This window comes from Schistocerca serialis, chromosome 3 (genome assembly GCF_023864345.2).
Source record: "Schistocerca serialis cubense isolate TAMUIC-IGC-003099 chromosome 3, iqSchSeri2.2, whole genome shotgun sequence".
NCBI lineage: Eukaryota > Metazoa > Arthropoda > Insecta > Orthoptera > Acrididae > Schistocerca > Schistocerca serialis.
In genome coordinates this window covers 292570468-292583129 of record NC_064640.1, presented here as the reverse complement: position 1 = coordinate 292583129, position 12662 = coordinate 292570468, and the positions used below count along the sequence as shown (strand labels likewise).

The 12662-nt window shown below is 39.1% G+C and overlaps 1 protein-coding gene across 1 annotated transcript in view; it reads left to right on the top strand.

The window, feature by feature from the left end:
* The window catches only part of LOC126470079 (uncharacterized), a 325220-nt gene that overhangs the window by 175292 nt on the left and 137266 nt on the right, over positions 1-12662 (top strand). Inside the window, exon 15 of the mRNA XM_050097591.1 lies at positions 9157-9349. Within this exon, the coding sequence (XP_049953548.1) occupies positions 9157-9349 (193 nt within the window). The remainder of the gene's footprint in view (positions 1-9156; positions 9350-12662) is intronic.

The window sequence follows — 12662 nt, the reverse complement described above, 5'->3', positions numbered from 1 at the left end:
ACCATTAAATAAGAATGATTCTTTGCTACCACTATAGACATTGCATTGGAGGGACATACTATGGAACTGCAAATAGTATCTGGTGTGACCAAGGAATAGTGTTGATGAGTATTAGCTGTTCTGCACCAATTTTCAGATGCTTTCAAATCCAGAGGGCGGAATAGACAGACAAAGTGACCCATAGGAAAACACTTACCAACACCGGCGATGATCCACCAACTAGCCAGTGCTCGTGCGCTTTAGTTAAATTTAAATTTTATTGCTTATAAAGATAAAACTGTAATCCAGTTCTGTTAATGATCAACATGTGGATGTATTTTCACTGGGAAAATTTTGTAATGTTTGTAAACCTACTGAGATGTTACACGTGATAATGAGTTGTCACTAATATACTAATCACAAAAGTCTTGAAATTTTGAAATATGTACTACAGGGTGCATACAACCCGGGACATCCAGGAGATCTGGGAAAAACCCGGGAATTTTTTAGAATTCCAGGAATTTTTTGTTCAGTTTTCAGTTAAATTTTTGTAATTTTGACTGGTAAGAATCAATATTCTAACAAAGGATATTACTGTATCCCCCCACTGCAGAATAATACTGCAACAATAAAACGTGAATGAGGAAAAAAATCGAAAATAAAACATAAATTGCAAAGGAAACGTGCCATATACAACAACAAAACACAGTGCTCATACAAGCATTTGCCAACAGCAAAATGTGTCAAAGGCTTTAGGAAGACCATGCAGTGCTACATAACAACAAATTGCCTCTGATGAGCATGACGTCACAACTGTTTACATTAGATTTATTTTAGTAGTTATGAGCGGTCTCATGCGCATACGCAGTTATGAGTAGTACCTTCTCCCGTTTCTGGCTACAGAAATGTGGCTGCTCCTGTGTAAGCAGTCACAGCAAGCAGTTAGATGCAACCAGGAAAAATTTTACTGCCGCACCCAAGATGCCAGATTCATGCATGTGCAGCAGGCCCAGATCGAGGGGGGGGGGGGGAGGGGGGCATCCCTGTTGGTTTTTGAATTAAGTCTATTTCTGAATGAATCATAAGCCGCGTGGGGTAGCCGTGCGGTCTCAGGCGACTTGTCACGGTTCACACGACTCCCCCTGTTGGAGGTTCGAATCCTCCCTCGGGCATGGGTGTGTGTGTTGTCCTTAGCTTAAGTTAGATTAAGTAGTGTGTAAGCCTAAGGACCAATGACATCAGCAGTTTGGTCCCATGGAAAAAAAACAAAACCATAAGTTGATTTTTGAATGCGTGCATAGTGTACGTGATGTCTGTCGTGGGAATCCACGTCGCATCTAGAAATAGACTTTCCTGCAGGCAAAAGGGGACCGGGCTATACAAGCTGAGCAGAGTAAAGCCAAATGAGGGAATGCCAATCGTTGTCTGATTATGTGGTTGATTGGGTTTGCAAATGATCAGCATTGTTATAATTACTAGGGAAATCGAGAGATTCAGACTACCAGAGTGGAAATAAATGACTAGCAGGAATAACAGGTAAGAAAGATTACGTATTATCTTCTCAGTGTATCCAGGAAAATGAAATTTTGTCAGAAAATTTTTGGCCATATCGCTACATTAGTAAGTGCCAGTTCTATAGTCCCCGTCTAGCAGCCGCTTAAGTTGTATTCTGGAAGTAGTGCGGAAAATGGTTTGTAAGAACATAACAACTCCTAACCAGAGAATAATCAGGGATAACTAAACCGGTGATTGTGGCAGGGTTAGTGAAGTTAACTGGCGAATAAGTTTTGACAAAGGCAGGAATAGTTCCAGAATTAGTCATGACAAGATTGTTTGTATGAACGAGAGGAAACAAGGACATCACACAAATTAGGGAAGTATATGACAGTTCCAAATTTATATTAAAATCTCGTACTACTACTTTTCAATCTCATGCACGAGAAACTGGAACGTATGAATGAAATGTGAAACTATTTTCTAACATAAAGCTTTTTGGTTGTAGAAGGCCTAATAGGCATTTTATGTTGGTCTTCGTGAATTATATTCTGACGTGTTACAAAAATGACCATTTGTGCCAAAACAGTCTCGTTCATTTGGTGTGTGTGACAATTTCTGCAGTGTTAGAGAGGCCTAGATTGTTTTATTTAGCAGTGACAAAATAGACATAATCAGATCGAGAAACCACACCAGTCTTGGGTACTATTTTTATTAACTGCTTACACTGTATTAGACAACGATATTTCGATTTTTCATGTAGCAAAAAGTTTGATGTACTTTGATGAGGTAATAGATTCTGTCGCAGAAAGGAAAGCACGCTATGTAAAGCAGTATCAAGATTAGAGAGAAAACAATGCTAACAGCTAAGGATTGAAGAAAGGTGTACTGTATTGCTTGTCTCTTGTCTTTACTGGTTTTGTGTGTTGTTGTTGTTGTTGTTGTTGTTGTGGTCTTCAGTTCTGAGACTGGTTTGATGCATCTCTCCATGTTACTCTATCCTGTGCAAGCTTCATTATCTCCCGTACCTACTGCAACCTACATCCTTCTGTATCTGTTTAGTGTATTCATCTCTTGGTCTCCCTCTATGATTTTTACCCTCCACGCTGCCCTCCAATGCTAAATTTGTGATCCCTTGATGCCTCAGAAAATGTCCTACCAATCGATCCCTTCTTCTAGTCAAGTTGTGCCACAAACTTCTCTTCTCCCCAATCCTATTCAATACCTCCTCATTAGTTCTACCCATCTAATCTTCAGCATTCTTCTGTAGCACCACATTTCTAAAGCTTCTATTCTCTTCTTGTCCAAACTAGTTACTGTCCATGTTTCACTTCCATATATGGCTACAGTCCATACAAATACTTTCAGAAACGACTTCCTGACACTTAAATCTATACTCGATGTTAACAAATTCCTCTTCTTCAGAAAAGCTTTCCTTGACGTTGCCAGTCTACATTTTATATCCTCTCTACTTCGACCATCATCAGTTATTTTGCTCTCCAAATAGCAAAACTCCTTTACTACTTTAAGTGTCTCATTTCCTAATCTAATTCCCTCAGCATCACCCGACTTAATTCGACTACATTCCATTATCCTCGTTTTGCTTTTGTTGATGTTCATCTTATATCCTCCTTTCATGACACTGTCCATTCCGTTCAACTGCTCTTCCAAGTCCTTTGCTGTCTCTGACAGAATTACAATGTCATCGGCGAACCTCAAAGTTTTTATTTCTTCTCCATGGATTTTAATTCCTACTCCGAATTTTTCTTTTGTTTCCTTCACTGCTTGCTCAATATACAAATTGAATAGCATCGGGGATAGGCTACAACCCTGTCTCACTCCTCCCAACCACTGCTTCCCTTTCATGTCCCTTGACTCTTATAACTGCCATCTGGTTTCTGTACAAATTGTAAATAGCCTTTCGTTCCCTGTATTTTACCCCTGCCACGTTCAGAATTTGGAGGAGAGTATTCCAGTCAACATTGTCAAAAGCTTTCTCTAAGTCTACAAATGCTAGAAACATAGGTTTGCCTTTCTGTAATCTTTCTTCTAAGATAAGTCGTAGGGTCAGTATTGCCTCACGTGTTCCAATATTTCTACGGAATCCAAACTGATCTTCCCCGAGGTCAGCTTCTACCAGTTTTTCCATTCGACTGTAAAGAATTCACATTAGGATTTTGCATCCGTGACTTATTAAACTGATTGTTCAGTAATTTTCACAACTGTCAGCACCTGCTTTCTTTGGGATTGGAATTATTATATTCTTCTTGAAGTCTGAGGGTATTTCACCTCTCATACATCTTTCTCACCAGATGGTAGAGTTTTGTCAGGACTGGCTCTCCCAAGGCCATCAGTAGCTCTAATGGAATGTTGTCTACTCCCGGGGCCTTGTTTCGACTCAGGTCTTTCAGTGCTCTGTCAAACTCTTCACGCAGTATCGTATCTCCCATTTCATCTTCATCTTCATCTACATCCACTTCAATTTCCATAATATTGTCCTCAAGTACATCGCCCTTGTATAGACCCTCTATACACTCCCTCCACCTTTCTGCTTTCCCTTCTTTGCTTGGAACTGGGTTTCCATCTGAGCTCTTGATATTCATACAAGTGGTTCTCTTTTCTCCAAAGGTCTCTTTAATTTTCCTGTAGGCAGTATCTATCTTATCCCTAGTGAGATAAGCCTCTACAACCTTACATTTGTCCTCTAGTCATCCCTGCTTAGCCATTTTGCACTTCCTGTCAATCTCATTTTTAAGACGTTTGTATTCCTTTCTGCCTGCTTCATTTACTGCATTTTTATATTTTCTCCTTTCATCAATTAAATTCAATATTTCTTCTGTTACCCAAGGATTTCTACTAGCCCTCATCTTTTTACCTACGTGATCCTCTGCTGCCTCCACTACTTCATCTCTCAAAGCTACCCATTCTTCTTCTACTGTATTTCTTTCCCCCATTCCTGTCAATTGTTCCCTTATGCTCTCCCTGAAACTATGTACAACCTCTGGTTCTTTCAGTTTATCCAGGTCCCATCTCCTTAAATTCCTACCTTTTTGCAGTTTCTTCAGTTTTAATCTACAGTTCATAACCAATAGATTGTGGTCAGAGTCCACATCTGCCCCTGGAAATGTCTTACAATTTAAAACCTGGTTCCTAAATCTCTGTCTTACCATTATATAATCTATCTGAAACCTTCTAGTATCTCCAGGCTTCTTCCGTGTATACAACCTTCTTTTATGATTCTTGAACCAAGTGTTAGCTATGAGTAAGTTGTGCTCTGTGCAAAATACTACCAGGCGGCTTCCTCTTTCATTTCTTAGCCCCAATCCATATTCGCCTACTACGTTTCCTTCTCTTCATTTTCCTACTGTCGAATTCCAGTCACCCATGGCTATTAAATTTTCATCTCCCTTCACTACCTGAATAATTTCTTTTACCTCCTCATACATTTCTTCATCATATGCAGAACTAGTTGGCATATACACTTGTACTACTGTAGGTGTGGGCTTCGTGTCTATCTTGGCCACAATAATGCGTTCACTATGCTGTTTGTAGTAGCTTACCCGCACTCCTATGTTTTTATTCATTATTAAACCTACTCCTGCATTACCCCTATTTGATTTTGTATTTATAACCCTGTATTCACCTGACCAAAAGTTTTGTTCCTCCTGCCACCAAACTTCACTAATTCCCACTATATCCAACTTTAACCTATCCATTTCCCTTTTTAAATTTTCTAACCTACCTGCCCGATTAAGGGATCTGTTATTCCACGCTCCGATCCGTAGAACGCCAGTTTTCTTTCTCCTGATATCGACGTCCTCTTGAGTAGTCCCTGCCCGGAGATCCGAATGGGGGACTATTTTACCTCCAGAATATTTTACCCAAGAGGACACCATCATCATTTAACCATACAGTAAAGCTGCATGCCCTCGGGAAAAATGACGGTTGCAGTTTGCCCTTGCTTTCAGCCGTTCGCAGTACCAGCACAGCAAGGCCATTTTGGTTAGTGTTACAAGGCCAGATCAGTCGGTCAATCATCCAGACTGTTGCCCCTGCAACTACTGAAAAGGCTGCTGCCCCTCTTCAGGGACCACACGTTTGTCTGGCCTCTCAACAGATACCCCTCCGTTGTGGCCGCACCTACGGTACGGCTATCTGTATCCCTGAGGCACGCACGCCTCCCCACCGATGGCAAGGTCCATGTTTCTGGGGGGTGGGGGGGGGGGGGGGGGGGGGTGTATGTATCCTATATTTAATTTTATGTCACCCAAAACAGAAAGTTATTAGTTAACAGCCAATAAAGTGTGCAAATTTTCTGAAGAGTTCCTGTTCTCCTGATTACAAATAATCCCATCCAGCATTAATTGCGAGGGGGTGTTTTTTTTTTTTTTTAAAAAAGAGGGGCAGGATGTCAAGCCGGCGACTGGGAGCAGGAGAGGCACCACAGAACATTATAATTTTCACTGTCCTGAATATGGTTTGATGGCATCCAGTACAAAATATACACATTTCAATGCTGTGGAGCGAAATACAGTGACGTGCGATAGAATAATGCTGTGTGAAGAGGGGTGGCACTGCACTCCGGCACACTTAAGACCAACTAACATGTCTTACATTTCCTCGAACATATATGTTTTATGTATCAGACTCTTGAGAAAGATGTGTGCTACGAAATGAACGTATTTTTGAAAATTCGATTTTTAAATTTTTGACGTATCTCAAACACTCGAAAGAGGGGGCGATTTCCACTTTTCTGACAGCTATGCATTAAGCGCCTTGTAGAACAATGAAGTTATTTTTGTCGATTTGCTAAGGAAACTTGTCTTTTATTAATCTTTTACGCTGAGGCAGTCAACGTGTTTGAAACAAAGTGTTTAGTTCCACACTATTAGCTAATTTCAACTGCTCGCTGCATTTCAAGTGCACGTTTTCATCTTCTAGCACGTATGGCATCGAGCCATAATAAAGAATCAAAAATGAGTCAATACATCCCGCAACCAACTCTGAAAAGCTCAATGGCAGGTTGAGGCCTAGTTCATTGGGAATCTGGACATATGAACATGCTTTTTAAGTATGGACTTGAAATGTGCCATTTTAGTATGATTCACGAAATTCCGATGCTCTTGGAGTATCCTCTGATGTCTTTTTTCTTTTGTAACATAATGTAAGATCTTTTAATGTTTTACACATATGAACATACGGGCTTCCTGCGTCATAGCAGCTGCCAAAGTGCAGTAGCGCCTGTTATCTGGTGCTCTCTGACAACTACTGAAACGTACCTACTTCTAACAGGTCGCGGGAAAATATTGCAAATGGTAGTTTGAAAAGCATTACTTTCACAGTAAATTTCCTTTTACGCAAGTTGAACTATGTGTGAGAATGTACTATGAATTTCTTAAATCGCAGAACATTTGATGACGAGCCATTTAGAAGTATTTTGAGCCCAGATCAGACATGCATGTCATTATTATGAGCAAATTGATGTAGTGCTACGGGAAGCTCTCTCTCCTCTGTGGTAGCTAATTTATTTGTGGAAAACTTTGAGGACAAGTCGCTGGAATCGGCTAAAAATTTTACTGGCACATTTGTGTGATGTATCTTAAAGTGTAACATGCGTAAAAAATATCAACATTATATGTGGAAGCTTAGCTACTCTTGCAGCTTATTAACCTTAGAGACCAATATTATATGTGAAAGCTTTGCTTTTCTTGTAGCAACACCATGTATATTAATTTAAAACATTAACTTTTCCTGTTTGTATATCTGCGCTACATAAGTGATGTTGCTATTAACTTACTACATCATGTGTCCTGTGGTCTGAGTATCCACTGTCATCGGCTGGCAGGATCACGTGACATGAGCTATGACTGGCTTACAAAAGCGCATCGCAATCTCGATTACAATAGTTCGGAACGTAACATGTGGTGTTTGGTAGAATTCGAATTTATACTTTTGTAATACGAAAAAATGCAGCATATATGTTGCTGCACATCAAAAATCTTTCCAAAAGAAGTTTTCTTCCCTGAGTTTTGTTTTCTAAAGTGCCTGGAAATTCTACATCCGTGTATAAAAACATAACTATTCAAAGGATTGATAAGTTTTACAGTTCCAAGGGAAAATATACTGTCACTTAATAACACGGAAAAAGCGTGTTTTTATCTAGGAGAAAGTGTATTTTTACCCGGGAAATCCAGGAAAAATCCAGGAATTTTTTTCCTCGTCTGCATATACACCCTGTACAACAATTGTTCCATTGTCAGCTAAAATAGGGGCAGACCCCCAGTAGGCACTTCACTGGCTGTGCAATGTCCATTGGAGCACCATCTTACATAAAAATGATCCTACCCACACATTAACGCTATTGAAAGGTTGGAATAATGTTGGTTGTGCTAAAGACTCCTTAGCGTTTACGAGTGACGGTACTGGTAACAGGACCCGCAGGACTCTCCACCTCGAAAAATATGGCTCTGTGATAAACAGTGCCATCAACCCACACCACATGGCAGCTTTGCAGAATGAAGTGGTACCAGTTGTGTGTGTGGATTTTCCATTGCTCATATTCTGTATGTGGACATGTGCTTAGAGATGGAAATGGGTTTCATGGCCATTCATTGTCCAGTTCCATGCGAGCAGTAAATTCCAGATCGTATGTTTCTCTTGATGGCAGGTCAGCAGGAAGCAACTCTTGAACATGGGTGATATTGTGTGGATAACAACGAAGGATGTTTTGTAGGATTTTATGTGCAAGCTTGCAGGCATGTCCAACATTTGTGCATTTCCCTGAGCACTGCATATTTGCACACCACCGCTCGACGTCTCCTGCAGTGCTGTGGCCACTTCTTTGGCAGATGTCAGATCAATTGCTTTCCTTCCTCTGCTGTATTGCACTTCAAAAGAACTTGCCGTTTTGAATTTTGTAATATTTTTCTCCAGACCCTTAGCAGATGTCAGATCAATCCCTTTCTTCATATTCTTGATTGTCTGGAATTTCTTCAGGGCTACTGATGCACAGCCACCATTCTTGTAAGAGAGCTTGACCAATAGTACATGCTCCTGACAGTCATGTTAGGCAGTTTTTTTACCATGATGTTTCCCCCTACGTCAGTAATATACTGTTAAAATTTGACATCATTCTGAGCAGTGGTTCTCTTTCTACAGCTTTTTGAAATTGGAACTTTAGTTATGGCCACCCTGTAGTAGTGTTTTGAGTGTTTGACTCTCTTAGGTAAAGTGGAGTATTGTGGCATCATAAAATTCTTTGTTTGGATGGTTTATCACTGAGGAAAAATGGAAGGCTCATAAGGAGTCCGTTCCTTCATTTTCAACAGTTAAGAAACACACGACTGAATTTAAATGTGGCTCTATTTTTGAGAAAGGTCATTCATCTGAATGGTGTGCTGCTGCAAGCATTGATGGAACCACTGACAATGTGCACAGTGTGGTGTTGAACAATTAGCATTTATAGGGGTATGGAATGCTGATGCACTTGGAACAAGGAAACTAGTTAAGCTATTGCAAAAATGATTGTTCTTATTTCATATTGTCCTGAGAAAGTAGGTGTTTTTGTGTTAAGCTAGTCACTGAAGTTATCACATCAAATTTTTGTGTTTGAAATAATGTTCATGAACTTACATGTGTGTGATTCCTTTGTCTCAGATAATTAATATCTGAATTATTTTTCAGAGCTTCAGATAAGAGAATGAAAAAGCCAGTTAAACGTCGCACAAGAGCTGAAAGAGGACCAAAATTAACGGTATTATCAGTGGAAAATGGAGGAAGTCTGTTAGAATGTCTTTTGGAATCCAGCAAACACAGAACTGTAACTTTCAAATGGAACAAGGATGCAATGGCACCTAATGAAATAGCAAATAGATTGGTAGGTCACCATGTGAATTAAAAGTTATATTATTGAGAACTCAACACACATTTTTCAATTGCTTTCATAGAAGACTCTTAGGTTATGAAATTGTTGAGTACCAAAGTAAAAACTGATTGTGTTTGCATTTCTTATAATGTCAAATATACATTTGGAAGTTCCCAATTTCTATCATGTATTTAAACTATGTTTATTCAGGTTCTGCCAGTTCGTGATTGATAATCAAGGAATTACTGTAATGTAACCAATGATCCTCAGTAATTCACTGGTGTGATTTCTGTCAGTAGACCTCTTGTCCAAGAGAAGTTAAATAAAGGATTTCTCGTAGTGTATTTGTCTGTGGACTAAACTGTCGAGTTACTACTCCTTTCTTCCAGTGGATATGATAATTAGATTCTCCAGCTGTGTGTAGTGGCATTATCCATTGATATTTTAATTTTACAATGTAAAGTCCAAGTTAGAATGTCAACAATGTTATGAAAAGGATAGATTGCCACCCACCGTAAAGATAACACGTTGAGTTGCAGGTGCGTGCGCGCGCGCGCGCGCGCGCTTGTGTGTGTGTGTGTGTGTGTGTGTGTGTGTGTGTGTGTGTGTGTGTGTGTGTGTGTGTGTGTGTGTCTGTCTGTGTGTGTCCCCTTTTTGGAGAAGGCTTTGGCCAAAATCTCTGTGTGTAACACTCTTTTCATTGTGCCTGTGTGCAACTTAGCATCTCATCCTAATGGTGAGAGACAGTATATCGTTTGTATAATATTGTTGATATTTTAATGTTATATTTTTATGTGCTGACATCTCCAGATTTTACAAGAATCAAATAACAAAATAGCACTAATTGGTATTTTCTGCAACCTGTGTAAGACATTTACTATGTGAGTCACAGTATTCTCCTGGATGAACTGAAGTTTTATGGGTTTGATGGTAGAGTCAACTAATTGACAATGTCATATCTAACCAAAAGAATGCAGAAGATTGTACTTTGTAATGCAATCAGTGTAGTTCGGGGATATTATCCTGTCTAAGGAGAAATCGTTTATGGGGTTCCTGAAGCCTCAATCGTAGGTCTGCAATTTTTCTGTTTCTCATGTATGTAAGCGATCTTCTGTCTAATATGCAACATAGATAATTAGTTCTTTTCGCAAATCACACTAGTATTGTAACCAGTCCAACCGTTCATACAGCAACAGAAAATGTGGTGAACAATGTTCTTAAAAGTATTACTGTTCAGTTTTCAGCAAATGAGCTTGTTCTTAATTTTTAAAATGCACATCATATTCAGTTCTTTACATTTAGGAGTCAATGATAAGTGGAACACATGGTTAAGAAATAATAAATAGGGTGGAAACTTCAAAATTCGTAGGTGTCTATATTGACGAAAATTTAAACCCGAAAAAGCACAGCTTGGAACTGCTAAACCAACTTGTTCAGCCACATTTGCAATTGGAATCATTGCAGATCTTGGGAAGAGACAAATCAGTCAGTTAACATATTTTGCATATTTTCATTCAATAACATCATATGGAATAATGTTCTTGGATAACTACTCTTTAAGAAAGAGTCATGGGCATTCTGACCCTGCTTCACAATGCATTTATACCCTCACCATGAAGTTTGTTGTAAATAATCCATTGCAGTTGAAAAAGAACAGTGATGTGCATAATTACAGTACCACAAAGAAAAGAGACATTCATTACCCACATTAATGTTGTCTTCAGCACAAAAGGGATGCACAATGCTGCAACTAAAATTTTTGATAACTTACCAAGTGGTATAAAATATTTGACAGACAGCAAAGTAAGATCTGGAAACAAAGTGAAAAAGTTTCTTCTTGATAACACCTTTTATTCTGTAGTAGTAGTTTTTATTATTGTGATGTGTAAAAGGTAGTGAATAGAAATTACTAACTCACACCTGTACATTAGAAAACAACCACTTCTAAATTTTCATTAAGTAGACAGATTTACAAATTAATTTGCAATGTGAATATAAAATGTCTTATTTTACAGCATTATGATTTATCATATAAATGATTCATGGAACATGAAACTAACTAACTTATCTATTTCTAGCTTAGAATAGATACCACTGGAATAAAAGTACAATAGAAAAATGATTGTCAGTTACCTGAGCATTCAACAACAAACATACAGCTCTGGGTGAATGGGCAGGTCCTCTGTAACAAATACATGCAGTAGACCAGGGGCCTCCAAACTGCAGCCAGCGGAACAACACTGGCCTGCAAACATCGACAGTCTGGCCTGCAGTAATGGGTCAGACATGATTGTATCCAGCCTGCTGTATATTAGTCAAACCTTGCTAATCAAGCACCTCCAATAATGAATGAGTCGCACAGTGAGTGAATGTTTTTTTTCAAAGAGTTAAGTAGTCACAAAAGCAGTAAAAAAAGCCATGAGGGAAATTATGCAACTGATCAAACTGTGTCAGTGAAAGACTCAACGATGATGAATTTAAATATTTAATCTTTATAAAAATTGCCACACAGCAAATCAGCCATTTCCAATTGAAGCTCTAGGGTGAGTGTTTCTTTATTGACAATAAAAGTGTTTCTATAAATATTGATATTGTATGCAATAACATCAAAATCAGTAAAACAAGACCCAAAAAAATTTTTTTAAAGTAGTCAAACTTTCAGTTGTGAGATCTAGAGGAAATAGTCTCTGGTTGCTGACTGGATGTTTGGTGTGTAATATTTTTTGTTCAGTTGAGACTAACAAAACAATTTTTTGAAGAAATTGATTTAATATGAGTGGTTTTTCCATGTAATTTTCTTGAACCTTGCCGGCAGTGACCGCAGGGAATGAAAGGGTAACTGCTATTGGCGCCGTATGGCGAGCAATATTGTGGTGAGAAGATGTACTGTAATGCTGATACCATATGCAGTTCGCGCTATGTTCCGACCACTTGTGGTGATGTTAATAATGCACAGAAGTAACAAGGTTTCATCAAAGCACATTCAGTGGCCTTCGTGAGTGGTGTTTATGTGTAGCAGTGTATATGAAATGGAATTAAGGCCACAGCTCAAAGTAAAACAATAAGCAATTCACTGCATAATAACTACTGCTATGCCTTTCAGTGTCAGCTTGTAAATGTTGGTGGCAGTGGTAAGGGTCAAAAAAAAATTCTGAGTTGTACCGAGGAGTTCCAAGCAGTACAAGAATATCAGGCGTCGAGAAAACTTAGACACACTGTAGCTACATCTTGGCCCTTGGGGCTTAGTGGACAAGCCAGTGTGACCCTTAGGCTAGGCTAAAATGTTTGGAGACCCCTGCTCTAGACCATGTGGTGGATAAGTAGG